The sequence below is a fragment of the Vulpes lagopus genome, chromosome 7, assembly GCF_018345385.1.
Source record: "Vulpes lagopus strain Blue_001 chromosome 7, ASM1834538v1, whole genome shotgun sequence".
Taxonomy (NCBI): Eukaryota; Metazoa; Chordata; class Mammalia; order Carnivora; family Canidae; genus Vulpes; species Vulpes lagopus.
Window position 1 is genome coordinate 67,956,326 of NC_054830.1, and position 10,054 is coordinate 67,966,379.

The 10,054-nt window shown below is 48.1% G+C and overlaps 1 protein-coding gene and 1 long non-coding RNA gene across 7 annotated transcripts in view; one reads left to right on the forward strand and one right to left on the reverse strand.

Annotated features, from left to right (window-relative positions):
• The window catches only part of PALM2AKAP2 (PALM2 and AKAP2 fusion), a 331,425-nt gene extending 326,710 nt beyond the window's left edge, over nt 1-4,715 (reverse strand). For all 5 annotated transcript variants that reach the window (XM_041761309.1, XM_041761307.1, XM_041761308.1 and 2 more), the window contains exon 1: nt 4,522-4,715. In XM_041761309.1, coding sequence (XP_041617243.1) covers nt 4,522-4,566 — 45 coding nt within the window. In that variant the 5' untranslated portion in view covers nt 4,567-4,715. The remainder of the gene's footprint in view (nt 1-4,521) is intronic.
• LOC121494645 lies at nt 1,286-8,726 on the forward strand. Of its 2 annotated transcripts, none has more exons than XR_005988834.1 (3): nt 1,286-3,965; nt 5,303-5,595; nt 5,695-8,726. It is a non-coding gene; the product is annotated as an uncharacterized LOC121494645 (long non-coding RNA). The 2 variants fall into 2 exon arrangements; XR_005988833.1 differs by having other exon boundaries at nt 5,358-5,595.
• Nucleotides 8,727-10,054: the final 1,328 nt, after the last annotated feature.

Sequence of the window (10,054 nt, forward strand, 5' to 3'; positions counted from 1 at the left end):
GTGAGATCCCCAAAAGGAGAGATTTCATGGAGGCCCATCCAGGCTCACATACCCATGAATCCATCCCTCTCCTCCTGACCCCAGGACTCTAGCTTGGAAGGATGCGTGTGGCAGCTCCCACCCTTATCAGGGTACCCCCTCCAAGCAAGAAATGCCACGAACACAAAGGATCGGGAGAGACTCGACTTAAGACAACTCTTTCACGTCTCATTATGTGAGCTTGGATGTCTCTATCATCAACTTTAAAGTGAAGATAACAAGACCTGCCCCACAGAGCTCAAAATGAAGGTAACAACCACAGGTGTCTATAAATTGTAAACTGATACACAGATGCAGAAAAGATCATTTTTATTAATCCACAGAGTGGATTCTTATTACATGACAAAATTATCTAAAAATCAGGTGGGGTTGACCTTTCATATTTGTAGCACACGTGAACATGCTCATACTGATCCCCGGTACAGGCCTGAGGCCTTGCCCACATGACTCTGGAGGTGTTTGGCCAAGATGACCTCTGCAACATGGAGTTATCTTCCCACATGCCCAAGGAAGACTGCCTTCCTCTCGGATGTACAGACATAACATCCTCTCCCAGAGTTGATTTCCACTGACACACGGTAGCTTCTTTCCCAAGGGAGTGTTGTTACTCATTCACTTAGAACATACGCCAGATATTTCCACGTGCTGAAAGCCAGCTTGGAAGACTCTCCAAAGCATGTGGGCCTCCTCGTTGGTCTGGGCCTTCCCAGAGCAACTGCATCAGTAGGCTTCTGCCTTGTTGGCTCACCCTGAGGCTGTTGGAACGTCCTGCACAGTGTGCTCAGAGGCTGTGCCGCCATCTTGGGGGTAGCAATTCAGGGCAATAGTCAATAGAGGGGTTCCAGGGCCCTGAAGTGTGGGTTCAAACCCTGGCTTTGACCCTCTCTTTTAATGTTGGGCTCTTTATCTATAACATATAAATAACAGAGTAGTTCCTAGCTCATCACTTTATTACTGTTCAATGACATAATGTGTGTTAAAATGCACTTTGGTCTTATTGCCGACTTTGTGCCTTTAGCTGTTGACTGAACTTCTTCATGCTTTTGGCTTTTCCTTTCTCAGACTAACTGTTCCAAATAAATAATAGTCAAACTAACAATAAATAATCAATAAATACCTTCTGCTAATTGGGAAGGTTATTATGTTATATTTGATTTTACCCAGTCTTCAGGACTTGCTCCGATGTCTCCCCTCCAGGGAAGGTTCCACAACTCCATGAGGTTGGTTAACCTGTGCCACCTGAGTGCTCATTTGCATAAGTACTCCTGGCACTGAACAGTAGTTGTTTATGTGTGTTTCTCCTTCAGACTATCAACAACTGAAGGTCAAAAAAATAATAATAAAAGCAGATCACACAGTGCCTTGTGGAATAGATAATGTTCAATAAATGGCAATTGCATTATTAATCCCTGGAATTATTATCCACCTTCATTCTGCTACAGAGGCATTTTGCTATCTCCTCAAATTACCAATTGGGGAGTATCCCTACAGGAGGAAGGAGTGCCTGGGAGTAGAGAAAGTTGTCAAAGATGGACTTGCTCTTCTTTGGGCAAGAGATAGGATGAGATCCATCTTTTCTCATTGATCAGTGTCTGGGTTCAACTGGAAGATTCAATTAAGGTACCAGGGTTTCTGAATATTTCATTCCCTTGAGGGTAAAAAAAAAAAAAAAAAGAAATCCCAGATGACCACGTGACAGATGGGTCACAGGACATCTGTCCTTTCAGGACCTAAGTATATAGAAGGTAACATCTTTCCTCTGATGGCTGAAACTTAGGGATGTTGATAGCACCTTCCTAGAAGGCTCTAAGCACCTGTTGAATGAATCGATGAACCCTCAGGTGACAACTCTGCACCCGTGTATGGAGCCGCTAGAGGAAAAAATGCCAGACACAGCCCTGGCCTTTAGTTAGAATTAAAGGGAAATATTTTAAAGGCTGTTCAGACTCTTTATGCTTCAGAGGTGTGTCTCTGAGCCTCACTGGGCAAGGCAGTGCTGTAGACAGGAGTTGGGAGCTTGGGGTCTGTCCCTCAATACCATCTAATGATGACCAATGCCACGTAATTCACCGGTATCATAGCTAAACCTTACAAGGAGCCCAGAGGTAGAATGCATGAGCTCATTACACAGATGAAAGAACAGTGGCCCAGACTAAAACTGCCCATGACCCCACAGACTAGGATCCTCCTCTATCTGCTCTGTCTTTTGGAGAGGAGCCCAAGTTGGTGAAGAGGTAAGGCCTTGTTCTCCTCCTCTTTCACATTTCCATACTTCAGACTTCAGGAGTGCTAGGCTCTGGAAGGAGGCTTGGGGGCCCCTGCAGGTCCCCTGACAACTCTAGGAAGATGGCAGAGAGAGGCAGGGTTTGCCAAATTTGGAGAGTGTGCACTAGGCCCAAGCATAGATAGCATAGAACTATTTACTGATATGGTCACAAGACCCTCTGCCCTCTCCCATTTTCTTAAATCTTTCTCTCTCCCCCCATCCCTCTCTCTCTCTCTCTCTCTCTCTCTCTCTGTCACACACACACACACACACACACACACACACACAGAGTCATTTTCATTGTTAGTGTATCCAAACCAATAACAGCACATCTATTAAGTGAGGCTGATATGTCATGAGAATCATCAGCATCTTCCCAGGTCCAGGACAAACTCAATTCCACAACTGAATAGGCACAGGTATTTGTGTTTAGGCTTATCACACACTCAAGAGAATTCCAAAAGACTGGCTTGATCTTTCTGGAAAGTCCACTTGGCCCCTGCTGAGATTACCGCAGCCCATCTGGAAAGGGGTGGCCCTACTGTTAGCTGCTACTGGCTCCCCATTCAGAGAACAAGTCCTTTCATAAGCCTCAGCTGTCCCTCAGGCGTCCAGTGAAAGCTGCTCACGCAAAGGCAGAAAATGTGACAACTGTTGGAAACCTTCACACAGTCTATGGCAGCAACTGAACGTTCTCTGGAATAGCCACTTACAGACGCTTAAAGCAGCCTATTCTTCAGTTTATATAAAACACCCACCAGCTACATGGCACCAAGAACTGAATATCTCCATTCTTACCAAGTTCATGACACACTGGCCACACTCCTTGCCACTAGCTTTAGAAACCATAAACCACGTCATTAACCATCAAAATACACATTCACAGAGGGGAAGGGAAAAGACAAAAAAATCGAAAAAAAAAAAAAAAACCAGCCTTCCTGAGTTCTGAAGTACCAAGTTCAAAGATTGCCCAACAGGCAAAAAAAAAAAAAACAAAAAACAAAAAACCATAGCATTTCAACACTGCCAACAAATGTGCCTCTCACTTCAGTGGTCAAGTTCCCAAGACATTTAAAATTTGAAGACATTGATAAAGAGGGTCTCGGTGCCACGGGAACCATACCAAATGCTTCTTTTAAAAAGAAGGGCCCGTATGCACTTTCCCTACGAAGAATCTGTCCAAAGGATTCTGAAAACACTTTAATAGGCTTTGCTTCCAAAACATGACACACTACTCCTCCGACAAATTTATATGTGTTTCCAGAGAACTCCTGGACCATTAAAAAAAAAAAAAAAAGTGCTTAGGTAGAAGAACGTCTGGAGATTCTTTTATGCCAATATGTTAACAGACCTTCTCTTTTAATTGTTATTATTTCATACAGCAGCAGTAATCATTCCCTCATCTGCAAAGGAAATATATAATCCAGCTGCGGTGGCTCCAGTAAAAATACCACATCTGTAGATCATTGGCAACACTGTGGCAAGATTGCTCAAACCTACAGAGGCCCAGAAAGTTCTCTCTTTTACCCGAGATGCACAAGGGTACACTTTTCTCCAAGTGCGCGCGTGAACTTTGCCAAACCCGGTTGCTCCTCTGTACGCTGCAAACAGGTTTCAGATCGTCCAGCCCGGGGAGAGGGATGCTCTGCTGGAATATTAGGTGCGCCCGGGGCCAGGCGGGTGGAAGAAGTGCCCGGGGCCCCTCCGGGGTGAAGGCTCGTGCCAAACCCCCAATGCAGCAGGGGGAAATGAAGACCCCGGGTTTCAGGGAGCAGGGTGACGGCAAGGGAAAGCTGGGTCCCCGCTTAGGGGACGGGCAGCTTCCGCAGGAAGGGTGGCAGCCCCTGCTCCCTCCCGTGGGTGCAGCCAGGGTGCAGCCAGGGCAGCCCGGACCGCGGGGGGACGATCGCCCCGGAACCGCCCCCACCCCCACCCCCACCCCCACCCCCACCCAAAGCCCAGTAGCAAGCATCTCCTTTCCAAGCCGGTCTTCACACCCAAGTCCGCAGCCCGCAGCGCGCCCCGGGGGCTTCCACCCTCAGCCCGTCGCGTAAGAAAAAGCAGCGCAGCTGAGCCTCGGCGACTTGGGTGCCCGCAGGGACCCATGCACGCCCTGCGGCTGCTTGCGCTGGAATGTCCAGGGCCCCCGAAACCCCCCGGGGTCCCCTTCCCTCCCAGACAATAGAGCAAGAAAATAAAATTGGAAGCGGACTTACTGCTATGGCTTGCAGCCTTTCCTTGTGCAACTCCGCCTCTGCCATCCTGGAGAAAGGCACCCGGGGACGGGGGTGGAAAAGAAAGAAAAACAAAACACACGCTGGAGTCAGCCAGGGAGACGGAGGGCGCCCCGGGGAGGGGTGGGGTGGGGTGGGGTGGGGGCCGCCCCGGGGGGCCGCTCGCTCGCGGGGGGCGGGCGGAGCTGCGCGCACGGCCGGCTCGCGCGGCTCAGCTCGGGCCCCGCGCGCCCCGCCGCCGACTGCAGCTCCGGGCCGGCGGCCGCGCCAGGCGGGGACGGGGGACGTGGGCCGCGGGCGGCCGCCGGGAGGGCGCGCCCGCCCCCGCCCCCGCCCCCGCCCCGCGCCGCTCCTCCGCCCTGACGTCTCGGCGCCTCGCTCCGCCCCCGGGCTGGGGGGACCCGCGGCTGCCGCCCCCCACCCCCACCCCACCCCCGGCGGGGAGCGCGCGGCGGGCGGGCACCGGGGGCGCACGAAGGCCCCCGCGGGGGCACCGGGCGGGGAAGGGCGGCCTCGCGCGCGGGCCTGGGGGGCAGCGCAGGGCACCCCGGTGTGCGGCCAAGCGCTGGGCTCCGGGGGCGCGCCCTTGGAGCCTCCGCGCAGGCCAGCAGGGACTCGCAGGCCACGCGCCTCCCCACTCTGACCTCAGTCTCCCCATCCGAGAAATGGAACGAGCTATAATGTAGAAGGGTGCTTGGCAAGGGGCCATCTGTCCCTATCCCCATCCCGTGCCCCCCCCCCCCCCACCGAGTCTTCCCTACAGGCCCCGAGAGGAGAAGCAGGACCTGGGCACCAGAACGCTCCACCTGTTCTTTCAGGGCAACCGAAGTGCATCTTCCGTGAGCGGCGCCGGGCTGGGCTGCATGTGGGAGCGGGGAAGGCCCAGTCCGGGAGGAAATAGATGCTACATGCGAACAAGAGACCTCTGAACCTGCAGCGGGGACTTGCTGGAACTCCTCGTAAGGAAACTCGGCTCCATAAAATGCCGTGATAAACCTAACCTCTTCAGACCCTTGATGATTCTATGAACGCAGGACTCGAAAGGCATTTTAAAAGGTATGCACACCAGATTTCCCCCAAATCACCTCTTTCCTGGGCAAATTCTTGCAATTCGACTAAATTGCCTTTTTAAATTTTTTTTTTTTTTTATGATAGTCACAGAGAGAGAGAGAGAGAGAGAGAGAGGCAGAGACACAGGCAGAGGGAGAAGCAGGCTCCATGCACCGGGAGCCCGACGTGGGATTCGATCCCGGGTCTCCAGGATCGCGCCCTGGGCCAAAGGCAGGCGCTAAACCGCTGCACCACCCAGGGATCCCTAAATTGCCTTTTTAACAGAGGTTTTACCTGTCACTTGGTGAGCGATTACTACTCTGCCCGAAGACCGAAGTAGTCACCAAAACCTGATTGATTGTTTTCTCTTCCTTTTCATAAGAGGGGTGTGGGTGGAGCTATTTGTGTCATAAATCCAAGCCAATGCCAGATTGGACATCCCACTCCAATACATCCAGAACTCCTACTTTCTGGCCAAGATCTATCCCTTTCTTCACACAGTCCATTTTCTCCTCATGTCCGGCACCAGTCCCCACAGGTCAAGTTCTTACCAGGGTGTTTGCTCACAAATAAACCAAGCTGTTCTTGCTTCAGCGGAGTGACTGTGTACCCAACAACAGGAGAGAATAACAAGATGGGAAAAGTGAGACCCATGAGGTTGAGAGCCTCAGCCAGAGTCATAAAGCTGAGATTTAAACTCAGAGCAGACTCTTCCAGAGCCCATGCTCTTCCACCCCTCAGCACCAGGCTCCCACTGAGAGAGAGGTAGGGCAGGCCCCTGTAATTAAAAGTAATGAACAGGAAATGGCCTTCCCTTGCCACAGCTATATCGACATTAAAAAGGAATAGAGGAGCACAACAATGTAAATGGACTTAATGTCACCAAGCTGTACACTTAAAAGTTGTGTAAATGGTCAATTTTATGCCGTGTATATTTTACCATACACACACACAAAAAAAAGTTTTTCAAAGGAGTCATGAGAAGGGGTGGGAGAAGAGCCTGGGCACCCATTGGAAATGACCAGTTGGAAAACTGTGAATCGCAGGAAAGAGGAATCAGGATTTGGGACACATTTTTGAGTGTCATCTATTTTGAGATGATAGCTTAAGACAGGAGAATGGCCAGAGTGAGAAAAAAAAAAAAAGAGCAAGAAGAGGAGAAAGCCCAGCAAAGGAGTCTGAGAAAGTGTCAGCTGACAAATAGAAGGAAATATCAGGAGGGATATTGTATCAAAAGCCACAATAGGAGGAAAGGGGTTTTCGAAAGGGTCAGATGCTTCTGAGAGATCAAGAAGGATGCAGACTAAGAAGGGGTCATTGGCTTGAGCAGTCAGGAAGCTAGAGTGGCACTGGGAGACCCGTGTGTGTGTGTGTGTGTGTGTGTGTGTGTGTGTGTGTGTGTGTGAGTGTGAGTGTGTGTGTGTAAAGTCAGGCTGGAAGTGATTACAGGAAGTTGAGAATGAATGAAAGGTGGAGGGAAAGCCTTCATGAGTATAGACCACTCCTTTGGATGCAAAAGACCAAGGTGGTTGGTGGAATGGGAAGGTGGTTTATGGGAAGCAAGGTCAAATTGAAGAGTCGTTAGGTCAGATAAGACTTGAAATGTTTCCGGAATGAAGAGAATTTTGGCATCAGGGAAGTGAGGCCAAAGACACAGTCAAAGGGGAGATAAGTATTAAGTCTCAGATTAGACCATGGACTGGTAGCCAATTTAGCCTTGGAAAGAAGGAGAAATTAAGCAGGGCAGGAGGATGGAATGGGTAGAGATAAGGAATTTTGAGTTGAAGGACAGAAAAGTTGAGTGAGTGTACATCAGGTAGGTTTATTTTCCCATTTAGGGATCATTGGTTGAGATTAATGGGGTGGGGGTGAAGGACTTCAGAAAAACAGAAATGGTTTGTAGAGAGGCTGTGGAAAATTGCAAAAATTAAGACATGGTTCCCACCCAGAAGTCTGCATCAAAATTGCCTGGAGTACATTTCCCTGAACATGTACAGAAACAAATTCCGATGGGATGAGGTAGGGGTTAGGGACGTTGTATTGTACTGCGTTTACTAGGAGTAGACAAAAGACTCATGACCAATTGTGTGTACTTCCTCAGTGGTTTTTAACCACCTGAGACCCATGATACACAGGGGTTGTGGGTCTAGTCAGTGTTGAGGACTGCCAAGGCAGATATGGCAAAAAGTCAAAGGGAAGAAGAGATTCAGAATGCTGGGGTTTGTCCAGGTGGAAGTGGAGCAGTTTCTTTCATATTTTCCGGTTGCCTAATTTGTGAACCCCTTTCCATCTCTGGGGAATTCCCATTTTACAAGCCATAGTGACAGAGCCACCTCTTACCGTAGAAGCTGGGAAATGCCAGACACTTGCTTCCCCAGATTCCCTAGAAGCTACAATATGGTGTGCAATCTGGGCTCAGTCAGGCATGAGCACCTGCCAAGGATCTTGAAGACACGGCATCTGAAAATTCTTTCAGGCTGGCAGCTCACCTTTGGTCCTGCCCATGGTCCAAGCCTCCTTCTCTAGCCTTCTCAGCTCTTCTGCGAATACACCTTCAATTCATGCCTTCTCCGCTCCTATCAACTAGAATCTTTCTGTTGCTTGTGACCAAGAACACTAAGGAACCAGGAAGGCTTGTGAAATGAATGGGTGATGCTTGGCCACAGCAGAGGTAAAACATTTTCTTCTCTTGCAGCACTCCTCCCTTCAAATGAAGGGAATTTAGCATTTGAAAATTATTGAATCCATTACAAACACAGACATATTTAACACAAATTATGCCATTTCTTTCATAAACTTCTATTTTAGCATTTGAAAATTATTGAATCCATTACAAACACAGACATATGTAACACATATTATGCCATTTCTTTCATAAACTTTTATTGTGTAGCTATCCATCGCTAGACTTTAGGCTCTGGCTTGGTAGTACAAAGAATGCATAGTCTAGTGCTAATATTGGTGACTTTTTGCCCTCCACACATTTAAAATCTAGAAAGATCCATTACAATGGTGCATAATGTGTGTAACAAACCACTAGTTCTTGCTGGGACATTAAATTGTGTTGTATAAGCACCAGCCGCACTGTTTAATGGTTTTTCGGATGGATGCTGCATTGCAAAGCATTACATGGAGAGAATACCAAATGCTGGATTTGCAAAATAGACGTTTTATTAATAAAAGATTCAGAGTCTATTCTAGAGCATGAGTCTTTTGGGAACCACAGATGACCATAGCCCACTCCCCTGTGGGGGCAACAGGAGCTCTGTAAACTGAGAGGGAAATGACTTGCCAAGACCCCTTGAGTGAAAAGTCTTGTTAAGCAGCAGTCTAGGAGTGTGAAATTTCAGAGTAACTTGAAGCTTTCTCTTGACAAAAGTAATTTTAAAAGGAATGCCTGGGGCCTCCAAAATGTTTGTATTCGTAGGAGCTCTGTTTTGCCTTTTAGGGTCTTTTAGAATAAGTGGTCATTCAAAACATATGTGATGGCTCTGCACAGAATCAAAAGGAGGGGAACAGTGGTTGGAAGCTTTTGGCTCCTTTGGTTGTGAACAATTTGGGAAAGTTGATGGGATTTCAAGTATGCGCTGTGTTTCCCTAGAGGATTCAAATGAAAGATCCATCTAGAGAGTCTCCATGGGGCAAAAAAGAGAAGTTAGTAAACAGGACCAGCTAAGATTAGGCTGGATGTCACTTAAGGCATCTATTAACTAGGCTCCCTACATAGTAGATTCAAAAGGAGCAGCTGGAAATCTATCCAGAAACGACTATTAGCATTTCAGTTTGAGGGCTTCCTTTTCTCTTGGTTGGCTTTGGCAATGTCAGCGACTGATGATGTGCGTCGTGAGGGGAAATGGGGGTGTTTGGGGAGAGTATACAGGCATTAGAGCGGGGTTATTGGGGATCACTTTACATTTGCTTTGCTTGATATGCACATGTCGGTTCATAATAATCTTGTTACTGATAAAAATTTCGGGAAGTGTGATTAGGAAGTGGTAGGCGGGCGTGACACACAAAAAAGGCATGAGCTCTATGGACAAGAGTGACTCCCAGCCCTGAGACTCACCCACTGTACCACGTTTGGTCTACACGTTCCTCATCTTTAAATGGGGGAGAATAACTCCAATCTTATGGGGATATTGTGAGAAATCAGGATATCAAGTATAAAATGCTCACAGTAGCTGCTCCAGAAATGGAAGGTCCTAATTGTTGCTTCACTAAAAATGTCATAAACCATACCAAGTGAGTGACTTGATTTTATCCACCCTTTTATGTAGGTGTTTTTGTGTTTTTTTTTTTTCAGAGAAAGAGAATTAGCTATCATTATTCTTAAAATTCCTCACATTAGTAGCTACTTCTTCTTTCTCATCTTTTAAAAGGGAGGATCCTGCTCTGGGTCATTTATTGTCTAGAAATTTCATCACCAGACTCTCTTTTTTAATGATTCTTCAACACCTACAGTCTT